General features: G+C 37.9%; 1 protein-coding gene across 1 annotated transcript in view; it reads left to right on the forward strand.

Annotated features, from left to right (window-relative positions):
* LOC134671187 (neuroglobin-like) overlaps positions 1–18,580 on the forward strand; it is a 100,965-nt gene extending 82,385 nt beyond the window's left edge. Inside the window, exons 3-5 of the mRNA XM_063528972.1 lie at positions 11,445–11,676; positions 15,333–17,239; positions 17,361–18,580. Coding sequence (XP_063385042.1) covers positions 11,445–11,676; positions 15,333–15,479 — 379 coding nt within the window. The 3' untranslated portion in view covers positions 15,480–17,239; positions 17,361–18,580. The remainder of the gene's footprint in view (positions 1–11,444; positions 11,677–15,332; positions 17,240–17,360) is intronic.
* The last annotated feature ends 653 nt before the right edge of the window (positions 18,581–19,233 follow it).

Raw genomic sequence — 19,233 nt, forward strand, 5'->3', positions numbered from 1 at the left:
GTTGATCGTGCTAGGGACGTTAAAAATACTTATTCTAGAAATCACACCGACATCCAATTACAAGAAAACACAAATGTTTCGTCCGACCATTATTTTCCAATTATTTGCAAGTTATTTTCCAAGAATGACACTGACAGTTGACATCGATTTTTTTTCTATCTCGGCCATACTGCGCGCAAAGGAATTAATTATTCGAGTCTGCCATTTCACCTCACATACGTCATATCGATCATTTAAAAAATTATATTTAATCAATAAAATGATATAAAAATAAAAGAGCTGCATTTCCGTGATCGCTATAATGAATACTATCGGGAAAAAATATAATTTGCCTATCTTCAAAAAACTTTACCTACCCAATTGTATAGCATTTGTTGTCACATAGCGTATAAAAAATATACTTCATATTGACGCGGATTGCATAGCATTCGTCTTGCATAGCATTACGCGTCATATACAAACCTAAAAGATATATTTGTAGTGACAGGAATGCTATAACAGTCCCAATATTTCCATACAAAATTTAGGTGTCCAACTGGTGTGACTGAGCGTCCGCGAACGTGTTAAGGTGGTTCGCCTAGGTTACTCAAAACTTAACTCTCGCTAGATGGCACCACTTTTGCAAAATTTCAGATTTTATTTTTTTGTGAAATGGTCTTGGTATTTGTATACTTAAAAGTATGTTTCGCGCACTCTTTAAGTAAATATTGAACTATTAAAATAAACATTGAATACTTCATTGTGCAAAAACCACCTTTTTAATTCGACGGAGTGTTGCTGTCACGCTTTTTCCTACTATTACTCACACATGCAAACAGTGTTTCCGTGATCCTTGTAGTAGACAATTTCACACAACGTAAGTATGTTGCAATAGCGTAACGGTATGTTCGTGGAAATACGTGCAAGAGGATTGGGGTTCAAGACTGGTGCGAGTAGGTAATTTCTTTTTGTTTCTCCTTTGTGTTATCTTACCTTTAAACGAGCAATTATTAGATATATAATTATTTATTTATATATTTGGATGGTATCAGAAACGGCTCTAACGATTTGATGAAATTTGCTATAAGGGGTTTGATCTCTTAGCTAGGTCTATGAGAAAACGCGCATTTTTGAGTTATTGTTTTGTAAGCTTTGGTCGGTCTCCCAGATATTCAATCTCCGCTTGGCAACTAATCCCAGAATTGGCATGCGCACTAGTTTTTACGAAAGCGACTGCCCTGACCTTCCAACCCAGAGAGTAAACTTATTTGGATTAGTCCGGTTTCCTCACATTGTTTTCTTTCACCGAAAAATAGGTATCGGTGTATAAATAGGTATCAAATGCTATTTCGTACAAAAGTTCGAAAAATCATTGGTACGAGCCGGGGTTAGAACCCACGACCTCCGAATTGCTTTCCGCTAGGCCAGCAGCGCTTCCCCCACATACTCAGTGTTATCAGGTTTTTTAAAAATCAAAAACGATTACTTATGAAAGCAGAAGAATATAAATGATCGTATTAGATTTATAATTGTTACATATTTGCCGTAACTTATTTTTAAAATGTGTTTTTCAATTAAAAGACACGTCAAGATTGTTTACCTTATTTCTAATGCTAAAAAAAAACAAACTATAATAATAATTGTGTTTTTCATTCATAGACAAAATCCATTATTTTTAACCACAGGAAATTTTATACACTTCTTTTTAGGGTTCCGTACCCGTAAAGGGTAAAACGGGACCCTATTACTAAGACTTCGCTGTCCGTCCGTCCGTCCGTCCGTCCGTCCGTCTGTCACCAGGCTGTATCTCACGAACCGTAATAGCTAGACAGTTGAAATTTTCACAGATGATGTATTTCTGTTGATGCTATAACAACAAATACTAAAAACAGAATAAAATAAAGATTTGAATGGGGCTCCCATACAACAAACGTGATTTTTGACCAAAGTTAAGCAACGTCGGGAGTGGTCAGTACTTGGATGGGTGACCGTTTTTTTTTTGCTTTTTTTGTTTGTTTTTTTTTGCATTATGGCACGGAACCCTTCGTGCGCGAGTCCGAATCGCACTTGCCCGGTTTTTATTGCAGTGAGGATGTCCTGATTGTAAAAATCAGAGAGATTAGGTAGAGTATAATATCTAATTATTTTTGTAAAAATAAAAGAATACGTGTAGCCCATACTTAATAATCGATTTATGATAATAAGAAAAATTAAATAAAAATTAAAAAAACAATACGAAATTTAGGTGTAACAAAAATACAAAAAGTTATGTTCCAGCATACAATGACTGGGGATCGAACCGGGAATCTTCCGTTTGCAAGCAAAAAAGCGACTGTTTGCATAACACGCCATGATAGTTCTTAGCTAAGCTGACGAACTTCTCGCTTAGGTCAATTAACTACCTGTCAAATATCAGTGTCAACAAAATTGCACTAAACATGACGGCACTCCAAATTCGAGCCGTGGTCAGCCCGGCAACGTCGGAAATGGTATGGCAACGTCGCAATTGTATCTGTACACGACATTTGTGACACACACATACGTAAAATTGATGAAAAGTTAACTATGATTTTTGCATGATTTCTGTATGAAACATTGTTTTCCTGTTAATTTCGCGCAAACGAATATTCGAAAGAAGATAAATGCGGAAATATTTGTGTACTAATAGTGTGTAGTTACTTAATGAGCTTTGATTGAATTTTGTATGAAAAGCGAACCACCTTAACATCATACGCTGCTGGAGTTCATTATTCATTCCCTTTTTACAGCGTAATAAAATACGAATTCTTTATATGCGTTCTATAACTTCATTCAGAGTAAAAGCCGTATTTTCCCAAAAATTACGAAGGAAACATTAAAGCAAGAATAGCGGAGAACGCGAAATCCGGTTATCAATGGAGTCGGGTATTGGGAAAAATATAATGTTTGCGAATATTTTTACGAACGGTGAAGAGTGTGGTGCTGCGATAAAAAGGCGTGACTCAATGAGTTCGGCAATTTTTATCTCAGTGTACCCATGGTATAATAATATACTCCGCCTGGTACTCTCTTCCAGTCTTTTCGTGGTCACGTGACTGACACAAGCCTACGTCATCATGCGACAGCGCTATATGATAATATGCGATAGCGCTGTATATAGCGGCCATGTTATTGTGATGTAGGCTTGTGTCACTCTGGGAAGAGAAGACCATGTTTTATTAGACTATGAGTGTACCTATAGGTTCAGATGATTCCTCTCATCTTGGCGTTGTCTCGGCTCTTTGCCACGGCTCATAGGAGCTTGGGGCCCTTGTCAACTCATCCAAAGAATTGGTGTAGGCACTAGTTTTACTAAAGCAACTACCATCTGACTTTCCAAACTAGAGGGGAAACTAGGCATGTAGGCTTTTATTCTCGATGTTTTCCTTTCATCGAAAAGCGACTGGTAAATATTTAGCTCAGACACATTTCATAAAAGGTCACTTTGGACAACACATTAAAAGTTAGGTACTCGGGATACATATAATGGTTTTCTTATTTGCGACTCGAGTACTGAAAAAATGTATCCCGCCTTACAAGTACAGTCAAGTTCGTAAAAAAGATTTTTTTTTTCCTCCAATCTGTCAATTCCTCCCGACTCCGAGAAGGAAGCGTTCACGACACCTCATGTCAATCATTATTGATGACCTTGGTGCGTAGTTGGTGTTTAGTTTTAAGTTTATAAAATACATATGTATGTTAGTCTGTAAGGTATTTGTAATATGGGCCTTGTTGCCTGAAGTAAATATCTAAATAAATAATAATATGTAGCCAACGTGCAATCGTGAACGCTCCGTAGCGAACGATACGTAACTGTCACTGTCGCACTAGTTTGGAAGAATGATAGATAGAGACTACGATACGCCCTCTGTACCTGTATCAATGGCGCAGAAAAAATCGCTTTAGAAGTCCCACATTTTTCCGCTCGGCTCCGTGACGGAAGCTCACAACGTCAATCACTATTGACGAGACGAGCCTTTGAGTCGGCTTACGGTGAAAATGACACGTTATGACAGTTTTCTGAACCAACGTTTTTAATGGATTTGCCATACAGGATGTTCATAATCCGCGCATCAATAATACGCACATTATTTTTTTCTGATAAGCATACACGAATATTAAACACAAGTGCGTTAAGTGCTTAAAGGATTACAGGCATTCAAAATAATAATATGTAACTAATAGGTGGGTTGGAGCGAGTGAGATGATGAGATGATGCGAATGATAACAAGTGATCCTTTAGATATCATTTTGATTTCCAAATGTATGTTTGAATTGGCCTCCACGTCAAATTCCTCTTTACAGGATTTACTTACACAGGTTAGTACGGTCTTCTTCTTCCTGGCGTTATCCCAGCATTTTGCCACGGCTCATGGGAGCCTGGAGTCCGCTTGACAACTAATCCCATGATTTGACGTAGGCATTAGTTTTTACGAAAGCGACTGCCATCTGACCTTCCAACCCAGACGGTAAACTAGGCCTTATTGGGATTAGTCCGGTTTACTCACGATGATAGTACGGTCACCTGCATTAATATGTTACCTTTCGAAAACCGCATAAATATGTGACACGCTCTTATGGCTCTACAAATGGCTATAAATAAAATCATGTCAGATATTTTTGCGGTCTTAGTTGTGTAACATATTATTGCAGGATTGTACGTATTCAACACGCGCCCAAATTCACGCGGTCAAAGTCATCACGTCATCTGTCAGCAATTTGCAATGAAAACGCATGGCAATATTGGCAATCACGCGTATTCGGGAAACGAGATAATCACAAGATCTAGAAACGATATAGAGATCAACTAGATTTACATTAGATATCGACTAGATGTGACTTGGATATCTAAGTCATAACTTGTCGAAATCGTTCAAGAGGGCCTCCAGAATCGCGGAAACGTCAAATTTGACATATCTATCTTACAAATATCTTTAAATTATCCATATCGTAACTTGTTGAGGTCTAGTAGAGATCTAATACATTTTCAGAATCGAGCCGAATGTCATAACTATTGTCCAATTTCTATGAAAATATGACGTTAATACTGACACTCCCTCACTTTGTTCTGTCCAAGCCGGTTCAAAGTTAGCTTAAACAGACTCTAGATTTAGCGCACCATCGCCAGTTTCACGCGGGGTATGCCAATATTGACCCGCGGTGTTGACGCTGCCTATTGTTTTAGGGTGCTGGAATTAATGGAGCCATTTTCGAATAACCCAGGTGGAAACTTACTAACTGCCGTATTCGAACTTCAAGATATTCACAAGAGACGACACATATTAGATCCATTCTAGATATGTTATAGTTTAGATATCAACTAGTTCTCTTTTGCAGTGCAATTCGGGCAACCAATGTCACTTTTACATTAGATAGAGTAAGATATCTATTAGATGTGAATTGGATCTCTAAGTCATATCCTGTGGAAATCGTTCAAGAGTATCTCCAGAATCGCGCAAATGTCAAATTTGACAGGTTAGATCTTAAACATATCGTTATCGTATCTTGGTGATGTCTAAAATATATCTAATAGATGTCTATTTCAAAATCCGAATCGGGCCTTAAATCGGCGCTTTTGGGATGCTTGGAGAACGGCATCTGGCAACCCTATTTAAAGTAAAGTAAATTCTAAGTTTAATAGCATCGTTCGCAGACGTTTCTGCTTGTTAAAAAATAAAATTAGTACCTATGGTTAGCAAATCGTAACTGCTGAATTCCCAATATGACTTGGAACTCCGGTAGCCGTTTAAGAAGTGTTACCGTAAGACGGTAGATGTCGCTAGGGTCCCCTTAACCCATGATATGGTGGAAAGATTTGCTGGCTATTGATGAGGTCTTAGTATCTCAGATGGCAGGGCGCTGGAGTATCGATTCAGAGGCCGTGAGTTCAAGTCTCACCTAAGACAGTAATTTTTGAACTTTTAAATTTATTGTAACCTTAAAGTAAAGACGCCAAAAACTTCGTACATCGACTCGCTTGTTCTTATCTCTATCGCACATTTATAATTTATGTATTGCTGTCGCCGATGATGACAGCGATCAATGCCATGGTGCGAGCGGGAACTTTAATATAGTTGGTCAAACCAATTTGTCAGTCAATAAGAACCAGGAAAACTATACTCATACTTTTCTTTTGGGTGCTAGTACTAGTGTAAGACTAAGATAGTATGATTCTCTCTGCCTATAATTGTAATGAGACAGTCCTTTGACAAACTATAACAATGAACGTGATTTAAAAAGTAATTGCCAGTCTTTACCATTATTTCATCACCGATAAGGGCCACATCTGGCGTCTTTCGAGCGTCGGCGTCTACAATTCTATGGCCGACGTCGACGCAACGTCGACGCAGCGTCGACGCAACTGCGCAGCGACGACGCAACTGCGCAGCGACGTCATTTTCCATAGCGCTGGACCGACGCCGACAGACGCCGACGCTCGAAAGACGCCAGATGTGGGGGGGCCCTAATGGACGAAGGTTAGAAACTTTTACAAACTCAAGCGCCTATTTAAATCAATTTAGCAGTTTTCGAATTCCATGATAATGGCTTCCACGAATGTTTAAATTTTGTTGGAATGTTTGGAGAGCCCCGTACTAGACCTAAACTAACAGTGGGAGGCCGATTCGATTATAAGAATTCAATATTTGATCTTATTTTGATACGTCGTGTCATCTGTCTCATGTGCACCAATAAGTGCGAGCAAGATGCCTTATGAGACCACTCTCGATTGCGATAAGGTGCCGTTCAGATTCAGGCTGCACCAGCATTACTACTGCAGTATTGCAGCGCGACATTACTGCCGACTTATATTTTTAATATAAATATTAAATTTGACGTTGACGTTTCCTACGTACAGTAATGTTTCGCTGCAATACTGCTGCAGTCAAAACCGATGTTCCTACCCGGAATTTTGTCATTTGCGGCAGCAATGCCGACCGACAGTAATGTTGCGCTGCAATACTTACCTATACTGCAGTAATGCTGGAGGTGTAGTATAATGGCGTTATTCATAAAAGCGTTACTGGCTTATGAATTAGCTATGAATCATTTGTCTTTATCTATCATTTTGAGTAATGTATTTGTAAGAAAAGGATAAAACTTAATTTATCTATATCATGCCCGTAAACTTTTATGAGTAAAAGGGTAAATCTAATCGTCACCGTCAGCGGTACACGCTGATTGGTGCAGCGGCGCACTCTGACTCAAAGTCGTATCAAAATAATATGAATTTCTTATCAAGTTGTTGAAACAGAATCGACCCCCGGGTAGTTAGAGTTGACCTACTTTGTGCTTTGTATTTTCGTCGGCGTAGGTTAAAATGGAAGTGCTTTACCTGGTTCGTGTTCGTTCATTTAGGATAAGGACAATTTATTTTGTGGCGTCTCCTCTAGCTGTCACTGCCAACGTCGTGCCATAATAATCTAACAGATGTCGTTAGGGAGCTAGAACGCACAAACTACTAAGAAAATACTACGTCTAGAACGCAATTAATATGAGACCCTACATCGCGCTTACGGAGTTATAATGTCAGTTTCTATATATATAACTTCCGACGAACTCTCAATGGACTCCGGTCCAGGCATAACATCCACCTGGAGAGAGTACTCTCTATTGCCTCACTACCTTCTACAATTTTACTACTGGACCCCAGAACCTAGACCCTATCTAAACTCGACTCAACTCAACTTTTTTAAAGGGTGTCTTAGACCTACGCTCGTTTTTTTTCTAACGAGCGGAAGTCAAAAATTCAGGGTTCAGATTGATACCTACAGTCCCTCGAGAAATGCCTCAAAATTGCTAATTAAATTTATGACAGCGGTATTAAAAAAAAAAACATTTAAAGCCGTAAAAAGACGTATTAAGTCGTAAAAAAGAGCTACGACTTTTTAACAACTCCTATTTCTGAACCTTAAACCAATTGTTCAATCTTGATACGTCAGTTTGTTTCAAAATAGACTTGTTCGTTGCGATTCTCCAACATTGGATTATTTATTTACTGCGAGAGCTGGAGCGGCCGCCATTTTTGTTTCGAACTAACGAACTGAAAACTAAACTCGATGTGATTTCCGGTTCCGACGAGGGGAAATACAGTTTCGAGCAAGTTACTTGGTTATGATCGGCAGACTACGTTCTAAACATGTTGCGACTACAAAGATTTAAGGCTTTTTTTTATTGTAATTTAAGGGGCAACATTAGGTAGTGTAGGTAGGTAGGTATTTTTCCGTAAAAACACTCGGTATTAGGTTGATTTGTGTAAGACTGTCCCATAGTAATAATGAAAAGTTAAGGGGCTCCCTAACGCCAATGACCTTCGATTTGATACCCTTAGTTTTCTAATGTTTTTGTAGCTTATCATATAACATTAACGGCTTTAAGCAATATACTATCCCATATTTACTTCAAAGTTCATTGTCCGACATATTTGGCATCAAAGTTGAACAATTTTAGGCCTATGTAGTGGTTTTAACTATGGCAATAACTTTTGTGTTCATTAGTTTGTTAGAACCCAAATATGTAGATTTCGTATATGTAAGAACCTTTACAGAAATCGCGTTACGGAATAAGTGAAGAATAAGTTTTTTTTTTTTTTTTTCAAAATCCGTTAGACAAGAATGGAGATAAAATATTGAAGAGCAGGTAGTTGTTTGTCTCATAAATCTATCTGTAGAAGATACGACTCAAAACTTATCAATAATCGATGAAAACCGGAGAGCCCCTTAATAAAATACAATATTGGATGATATAGCCTCAAACCTTGAATCATCTCTAATATTCCAGAGTTAGCAAATGTGACATACTTTTTAACTACCAATAAAAAGTTGAAAGATACGGCGGAACTTTCTCGGCAGAAGTTACAGTACGGGAAATATGCTTAAAGTTTCCTCAACTTGAACTTAAGGGCTCAAGTTACTGAATAAATTACTGAAGAGTAATTACACTCAAACATTAATGGAGTACACTCGGTTATTTCCAAACAAATGAAGACAATTTCGGAAGCAATTATTTTTAACAACAACTAGCAATTTGACTTTGATCTTCGAGATACTTTGATCTATGATGAAAATGAAAAATGATTTATTCAGTAACAACAAGTATTTTTAACAAAGTACAGGTTGATGCCCCTTTTTAGGGTTCCGTACCCAAAGGGTAAAACGGGACCCTATTACTAAGACTTCGCTGTCCGTCCGTCCGTCCGTCTGTCCGTCTGTCTGTCACCAGGCTGTATCTCACGAACCGTGATAGCTAGACAGTTGAAATTTTCACAGATGATGTATTTCTGTTGCCGCTATAATAACAAATACTAAAAACAGAATAAAATAAAGATTTAAGTAGGGCTCCCATACAACAAATGATGATTTTTGACCAAAGTTAAGCAACGTCGGGCGTGGTCAGTACTTACGATGGGTGACCGTTTTTTTTTCTTTTTTTCCGTTTTTTTTGCCTTATGGTACGGAGCCCTTCGTGCGCGAGTCCGACTCGCACTTGCCCGGTTTTTAAGTATATAAATACCTGTGTTAAGGAACAACGCTCTTTCTTAGTGATACCTACAAGCTAAAAGCAATCTTATGATGGATTCCGATTTTATATTTAATTTTAGAAATACATTAATTTTCTTATGTCGTTTTATCACTTCTTGTTAAAGTCCTAAACTTGCTTTTCATTTCTCGTCTATACGACATACATGCAGTGCAGTAACTTTCATTCGATAGCGTAACGAGCGTTCATGTTTGCGTTATGCCTATTTTTGATGGGATTTTGAACAGCGCACCAAGCGGTACGTTTTGCACCAAAATCCAGTACAAAATGACAACGCAAACGCGTACGTCACGCTATCGAATATTTACACTACCCAGTTCTGATGGTCCCTATGAAATTTAACTTTATATGGACTGACTGTCACGTAAAATGTCTGTAGACATTTTTTGGAAGATTGGCACAAATTTATTTAGAAATGTACCTACCTAATATTTAAAAACATATTTCTTCAATTATTTTTTTTATTAAGCCCAACCAAAAGAGACTCGAAAGAACTATCATAAAGACAAGGACTATCATGCGAGAGGTAGGTATAGTGAGGTCTACTTAGACACTTGAGTTTTCACAAAAGTTCGATGTCCCGTAACTCAATCCGTCCATCGTACGTGGTTCAAAGGTAACGCATGGAATACTATTATCGGCGAGTTATTTCATTACCAGCGAAGAGTGAAACAAGGTAATTGATTGAATTGAAAACTTCGGGTTTCATGGCTCCTCTACACGATGGGCCAACGCCGGCCACTCCGAGGGACGCATTTATCTATGCGTTAGAGTGAGCAAGTGATATTGCTATCTCATTCTACCGCATGGCTGCGTCCCTTGAAGTGGCAGGCGATGGCCCATCGTGTAGAGGAGCCAACATAGGTGGTTCAATGTTTTCATGTGAGCATCCTTGGCACAGAATCATAACATCGAAGTTATCACTTTGTTTGTAAGCAGTAAAAATTATTTCTTCTGGCTTGTATGTACGAGTATAACCAGATTAAAAAAATGTATGGCAATATTTTTCACTAGCGGAGACCAATTCAAACGTACATTGCGACATCAAACTAACCAGTCACGTGAGCATTTCGCTCGTACTTGACCGTACGTGTATTGGTGCGATATATAATTTTAAAAAAATTACACAATGTTAATTTGAATTGGTCTCAAGATATTGTCACTCTGAGCAAAGGCATTCTTACTTGGCTTGAAATTTTTCACCACTCTTTACAGAATACGTCCAAGTCGTCAGAAAATCCCTAAGCAAGTAACAGATTTTTATTAAACATTTCACTTCAATTCTTAAAATAGTCCACTCCTGCCCGTAGCGGTTTGCAATATAATATTTAAAACTTTCGCGTTTTATGTAGTCCACTCCGTTTTTAAAAATCCCTTGTTTATATACATACCTACTATTAATTTCAACTGCTATCTCAAACTCAATGACACCAAAGAACCCTTGTTTATAAGCAGAACATATCTCATCCAAATTGGTTTAAAGTGCACCGTGAGGAGATCCGCACCTTAAGCATACTCAAGGAGTATTCGCTGGGGAGCACTTGAGATGTTCAAGTGGAGCTTACATATGTTTTGGGGACGATTGTCACGTGTTTGGGATTTGTCTGTGGTGTCTTTTGATCTACAAGTTGGAATATTTTTCAACGTACACGTGTTTCATCAAAAATTGGGTCTACAATCGTTCGTCTTAAAATATTATCCTTTGGCCCTGATACACAAACGCAAACATTTGTTAAAACAATCAACAATATGCACAGTAACAAATCTTTGGTAACGTGCTTTTGGGTCAACTTGTATTGTAACTATATTTAATTGAAACTTAAGCGCGATTATAATAATACAGTTGCTGTATCCGAAAATGTCGTCATCGTCAATCATAAAATTTATTTTTTCCAATTCCTTGCCCACAGACTATTCGAAGAGAACCAAGACCTGCTGAACATGTTCGAGAAATTCCGCCAATGCCGGACGAAGGAGGAGCAGATCAACTCCATGGAGCTGGCGGAACACGCCAACAACGTGATGAACACGCTGGACGAGGGGATCAAGGGGCTGGATGACCTGGACAACTTCTTTGAATACATACACCAGATAGGCGCGAGCCATAGGCGGATACCGGGGTTCAAAGTGGAATATTTTTGGGTGAGTAACATCCGTCTATACAGATCAGCAGATCAACTTCATGCAGCTGGCGGAACACGCCAACAACGTGATGAACACGCTGGACGAGGGGATCAAGGGGCTGGACGACCTGGACAACTTCTTTGAATACATACACCAGATAGGCGCGAGCCATAGGCGGATACCGGGGTTCAAAGTGGAATATTTTTGGGTGAGTAACATCCGTCTATACAGATCAGCAGATCAACTTCATGGAGCTGGCGGAACACGCCAACAACGTGATGAATACGCTGGACGAGGGGATCAAGGGGTTGGACGACCTGGACAACTTCTTTGAATACATACACCAGATAGGCGCCAGCCATAGACGGATACCGGGATTCAAAGTGGAATATTTTTGGGTGAGTAACATCCGTCTAAGCAGATCAGCGATCAACTCCATGGAGCTGGCGGAACACGCCAACAACGTGATGAATACGCTGGACTAAGGCATCAAAGGGCTGGATGACCTGGACAACTTCTTTGAATACATACACCAGATAGGCGCCAGCCATAGGCGGATACCGGGGTTCAAAGTGGAATATTTTTGGGTGAGTTACATCCGTCTATACAGTTCAGCAGATCAAATCCATGGAGCTGGCCGAACACGCCAACAACGTGATGAACACGCTGGACGAGGGGATCAAGGGGCTGGACGACCTGGACAACTTCTTTGAATACATACACCAGATAGGCGCCAGCCATAGGCGGATACCGGGATTCAAAGTGGAATATTTTTGGGTGAGTTACATCCGTCTATACAGTTCAGCAGATCAACTCCATGGAGCTGGCCGAACACGCCAACAACGTGATGAACACGCTGGACGAGGGGATCAAGGGGCTGGACGACCTGGACAACTTCTTTGAATACATACACCAGATAGGCGCCAGCCATAGGCGGATACCGGGATTCAAAGTGGAATATTTTTGGGTGAGTTACATCCGTCTATACAGTTCAGCAGATCAACTCCATGGAGCTGGCCGAACACGCCAACAACGTGATGAACACGCTGGACGAGGGGATCAAGGGGCTGGACGACCTGGACAACTTCTTTGAATACATACACCAGATAGGCGCCAGCTATAGGCGGATACCGGGGTTCATAGTGGAATAATTTTGGGTGAGTTGACGGCGTTGAAGCAGGTAGTTCGTTCGCCATACCAAGTCATAAGTCTTAGACTATTCTACAAACATAATTTCGAACACAAGTTCTGGTAACAATATATGTACCTATATTTACACAATATTTTATATTTGTAATACTCTTGAAACGTAGCCGACATCATTATTCTTAAGTGTCAACTCACAACGGTCTTACCGATAAAAACTATAACCATATATCACAGTCTCTTCAAAAGGAATATTAACAACAGAAGCTTACCAAAAGCGTGTGAATTTTGCCTAATCCTTTTTTTTACGTATCTTAATAAAAAACCGACCAGGTGCGAGTTGAACTCGCGCATGAAGGGTTCCGTACCACTTACGCAAAAAACGGCAAAAAAAACACGTTTGTTGTATGTTGTATGGGAGCCCCACTTAAATACCTATTTATTATAATCTGTTTTTAGTATTTGTTGTTATAGCGGCAACAGAAATACATTATCTGTGAAAATTTCAACTGCCTAGCTAACACGGTTCATGAGATACAGCCTGGTGACAGACAGACGGACAGGCGGAGTCTTAGTAATAGGGTCCCGTTTTTACCCTTTGGGTACGAAAGTCCATCTCATTTTCGACACTTAGCCAGCTATAGCTACTTCCACTGACTGTACTAAGATGTCAATGACCTTTGGATGATAGATAACTTTGCTCTTGAAACATTGCCAAGGACTCGGTAAGTATATAATACAAAGTCAACAAAAGAAAGCCAAATATTTGGGCGTAGCATTGAATTTTATGGTTAGTCTCGCGAAGATGATGTATTAGATAGTAATCGATGTTTCCCGAGGGTGTTAATTTTTAGGGTTCCGTACCCAAAGTGTAAAAACGGGACCCTATTACTAAGACTCCACGTTCCGTCTGTCTGTCACCAGGCTATCTCATGAACCGTGATAGCTAACAGATGATGTATTTCTGTTGCCGCTATAACAACAAACACTAAAAACAGAATAAAATTAATATTAAAGGGGGCCAATAAAACTCCTTTTTTGATCAGTGTAGAAAGAATTACGAGTATAATGGTGGTGTGACTCACCGAAACATTACAAGAATAACAATAAATAAATAAATCGAAATCAAAACATCATTATAAATCATTTATACAAGGTGTAACATGAGGAAATCGAATAATTTTAACCACGCATTTCTGAGGTCAAAAGAAGGAAAAATGTAATATGAGTTTAGGTCAATTTCGCCAAAAAATATTTTTTTTTGTTTTGCTTTTTTTTCAATTTTTTGAATGTATTTGTACATAAAAAATAAATGTTATTGGTAAACTTGTTACTTAAAATTGATTTTTACATTTTTTTTCGCAAAACCTTTTTTTTGCAAAGTGTTACTTGTCACTTTTTGACATCTATCAATAAGGATATTTAGACTACGTCCCATAGCAGCAGCATTACCATCAAAAAGGCCTTTTACATTATGTAACAACAAAAACTTGTTTATTTTTAAATTAATATTATCTCTGAAACAAAGCGTTTTTTTTAAAGTTTATAGGACATTTTTGTCTCTAAATATGATCAGGAATACGATGTTAAAATTATTCGGTTTACTCATGTTACACCGTGTATTGCCGATTTGAATACCGCAAGAAAATTGTAACATTGAATGCGCTTAGGATAGGAGTATTAAGTTCCCGGCGAGGAATGTTTCATTTCAATTCGTGCTCACGTTCCACTCTGGCGATTTGGGCCAATTTGGAATTTCATATCGCTTTTTGATGAAACTAGAATAGTTGGACCGATTACCCAGCCTGAATTGTATAAAATATTTTACTGTTTTACTTAAAATTGCTGAAACTGATGCTTTGGTACTTTAAACTCTTTAAAGTCAAAAATAGCAAAATAAACGGGCAAGTGCGAGTCGGACTCGCGCACGAAGGGTTCCGTACCATAATGCAAAAAAGGCAAAAAAAAAACGGTCACCCATCCAAGTAACCCCGCCCGACGTTGCTTAACTTCGGTCAAAAATCACGTTTGTTGTATGGGAGCCCCACTTAATTCTTTAAAATTTCAACTGTCTAGCTATCACGGTTCGTGAGATACAGCCTGGTGACAGACGGACGGACGGACGGACGGACACCAGAGTCTTAGTAATAGGGTCCCGTTTTACCTTTTGGGTACGGAACCCTAAAAATGAATGAAAATGCAGATATATACTCGTTCACATTGACCAATTACTGCATACTTCCTAATTAAGAACGATTTGATTGGTTACTGGCGTAGCTAGGCCGACAGACTATGATGATGTCACTGCATGTCTTAAGCCCTAAGAGGTAAAGTAAGGACGCTAAACACGTAGAATTTCGTACATTGACTCGCCATTTCCTATCTTTATCGTACACGCATAATTATGTTGCTGTCCTGGTCGCACAGTCGCATTGACCGCCATAAATATTATTGGATAAACCTGTCCCTAACGCATTCTTACACTCGACCTTGTCCTAACTAAACATAATATTTCTTTCTTATTCCAGAAAATCGAGGCTCCCTTCCTTGCAGCCGTCGAGTCCACATTAGGCGACCGCTACACACCGAATGTCGAAAACATCTACAAAATAACCATAAAGTTCATCCTAGAAACGCTCGTCGAAGGCTTCGAGAAAGCTGGCAACAAGACGTGAGCTGCCATAAAATAGAAAAAAAAAGATAACGAACAAACTTCAAGAACGCTGGCACCCAGTTCAAAGTTTGAAAATCGAACGCAAGATTCGAAAGTTTTCCAATTTTTATACGCGTCTATGAGACCGAGTAACATTCCAACATTTGGAATCGTCTGGCAAGTCAATTTATGAACAGTGACTAACAAAATAATTTATATAAATGTGTATATTGTGAATATTTTAATGCGTCTTAAAAGTAAGTTGTGACAACTTAACGACGGAAGTTTTTAAGAGTTGAAAGTCGTGAGTGTGTGGACTGAGGATCATAAAATAATTTTATGATTAGTAAGCAGGGAACATTATATGAACGCTTTGCGAAAGTGTTTATTTTTAAGAAATAGTATGAAATGTAGATACATAATTATATATTCGATATGTGAGTGTGTTACGTAAGTCATGGCGATTAGTTATTTAATTTGAAATGAATGTCACAAATGCTTATTAATAAATATTATAATTAATCAGTTTGCAATCAAAACTCACTAGCAAATCGAGCACTTATAAACCTTTGTATCTTTATACCATCTTTATATCGTGCTGTGAGAAGAGCGTATGTGGGGCACCCGGGCGGAAAACGTCCGTCTGGGCGTCCCAGATACCGCTGGAGTGACGAAGCCCAAAAAGACCTGTCCGCCCTCGGAATACCCAACTGGCGTGAAGTGGCGCAGAATAGGGCAGAATGGCGCTCTCTTGTGTCAGAGGCCAAGATCCTCTTTGGGTCACTGAGCCAGTGATGTATGTATGTATGTATGATAAAGATAAAAGATAAAAAATAGTTTATTCAAGTAGGCATATTACAATGCGCTTATGAACGTCAAATAAACCTTTACCGGCTCCAACCGTACACCTCTGCCCCGAGAAGATTTAAATCCCCCCTCAATTGGAGGAGGGTATCCCAATATGGGACCGGCAACAAACTCGGCGGGACACATCTTTTCAAAACATTATTACATCTTATAATTAACATGCATTACGAGTAATTAATACAATTTAAATTACTATAGAATTCATGCAATTATACTCAGTGAGTACATAACTTTATAGAATTTGATATAAAAAATAAACATATATGCACATGAAATCACAAATACGTAGCTCTTTCAGAAAACAAATCAAATCTTACAAAAGGAAAAGAAAATAAAATCAATAAAAGAAATGAGAATACATATTATATGAATCTAACTGATTGTTATGAGATGCTTTCATACAATTTGATGTGCTTTCTTACCTGAGCTGAGTCACCTTTAACTCTACACATAATACAATGTTTTTAATTGCTACTTGTCGTTATTACAGTTTCTGGTTTGGACCATGCATGTTTGTCTGTCAAGTAGTCCTCGACTCTGTAATAAGCCTTCAACATCAATGACTTTTTTAAGTAATTCTTAAGAGCTGGAAAGGGTAATCTTAAAGCATCCTCAGGTAACTTGTTATAAAAATGAATGCATTGCCCAACGAATGACTTCTGTACTTTACGAACACGAAACTTTCTGATAGCAAGCTTATTTTTATTTCTAGTATTATAGTTATGGACATCAGAATTCTTAGTGAAGGAGTCTAGATTCTTAACAACATAAATAATACTATCATATATGTATTGGGAAGCTACAGTTAAAATATTAATTTCTTTAAAAAGTTCTCTTAATGATTATGTGTATCTTTATACCATAGATACGGTTTATTTTAACTAATGGTGCTTTGGGGTAATTTCGGAAAATGATGTGGTGTTTAAGCTCAAAAGTGTAAACTTAACCAGGCCGGCAATTAAATTGTACCTGTCCACTATCGGGTTGTTTGTTTTATCCCCTTCAGGACCCTTAGTTTAAAAATAAAGTATTACAGTACTTAGGTAATTTCTAAAATCGGACATAATATAGGGTACATCGCCAATTATTAGCCAGTTTTCAATTACTGGCCACCTATACTAAAATGAATTCTGTGTATAGGTGAATAGAACTCATTTTTGTAAGAGGCGGCCAGTTATTGAACGAGTGGGTTGTGGATAAATTTCAGTTACTGGCCATTTTCCTTATACTGAAAATGAGTTTTATTTATCTGTAAATAGAATTCATTTTTGGAATAGGTAGCCAGTAATTGAAAACTGGCTAATAATTGGATTTTCGTACCTTATATACTAAAATGAACTTTGTTCACCTATAAATAGAAATCAAATTAAGTGGCCAGTAATTGGGGGGTGGCTAGTAATTGGCGATGTACCCTATCTACTAAACCTTACTTTGGTAAGCACATCGTGGTAAATGTTACCAGAGTTCAAAGAATTTCTAGTTATGTGGATCTATTAACGATTTTCAAATTACACCTAGTCCAAATTGATCCCAATGCTACTAAGGTTAATATAGTACTATGTCAAACAACTTTGTCAGTAGAAAAAGGCGTGAAATTCAAATTCTCTATGGAACGATAACCCTTCGCGCCTACATTTTTAAATTTCTCACTTTTTTGTACTGGCAGAAAGTCTTGACAGACTATAACAATGTTACTAAGTAACAATGTAACAATGTTACTAAGTGAGTTTTGGTAGTGAACTGTAGAAAAGACTACGTTTGTTGTTACCTACACTACCATGGCTGGTCCATGAATTTTGTTTTAAATATTTTTGCGCTTAAATTAATGTTTTTATTGTTATAAATTGCGTCTTCCGTGTATGAGTGTGGATGATTTGCTAATGAAACTAATTTAAAATAATTATTTGTGTCAATAAACAAGTCAATATTGTTAAAATATTATTTTATCTTGTTTGTTTTCTGAAATGTACAGTCGCGTTCAAAAGTCGCAATTATCGTAAAAATGTGTAAATATTATTCTACACAATTCGGCTGTTTAATTGGGACATGCATGTTCTATAGCGCCTTTTGAATGTGGCTGTTCAGTTTTCTGTGTCTGCTACAAAAAAATACGCACATACAATCTGGCACAAAATATATAAACAAATGCACTTTTAGCTTTACTAACCAAGTCTATCAGTCAGTTTGAGATTTTTAATCAAATACAATTGTTTTCTATATTCTTATCTAACATAGAGTTCTGACATAACTCGCCAATTTTACAAAAAATAAATAGAAAACTGTAATTTAGACTTTATATTATACAAAATGTACAACCCGGTGATTGTAACGTTTCTAAATGTTTTAACTAAAAATACAAGTATGTGTACAACTCGAATCATTTTCGTTTTACATAATAGACATAGACACCCATATTTTAAGATTTGGAATTGACTTTTTTAACTGTATTTTTTACCTGAAATCTAATACTGATTTGTTTTTTAAGAAGGAACTAAGGTAAGGTTATCCTTTCTTTACCCGTCTGTATTGTTTTGTATAATTATTTATCTGCCGAATTTGTTTAAGTACTACATTGTTCTTGTAATACAAACGGAAGGCTTTTTTAACTATTTTTGATAAAAAGAGAATCCTTTTATTACAAGTTTACTATATTTCATATAGTATAAGGTGCACTGGCGAAATTTCAAGAATGGGGTAATTTCGAAATTAACTAATTTTCTACTAAACCATAAATAAAGCACTTCATACTTCGGCAACACTTACTCTACGTATTGAAATACCTGTTAATATCATTACTTAGGTACTTAAAAGTCGGTTCCGCCTGTCAACACGAGGATCGAGTGATTAACATTTTGGTGTCCATGGGCGGCGGTAATCGCTTACCATCAGGTGATCCGTCTGCTCATTTG

This window comes from Cydia fagiglandana, chromosome 15 (assembly GCF_963556715.1).
Source record: "Cydia fagiglandana chromosome 15, ilCydFagi1.1, whole genome shotgun sequence".
Classification (NCBI taxonomy): Eukaryota; Metazoa; Arthropoda; class Insecta; order Lepidoptera; family Tortricidae; genus Cydia; species Cydia fagiglandana.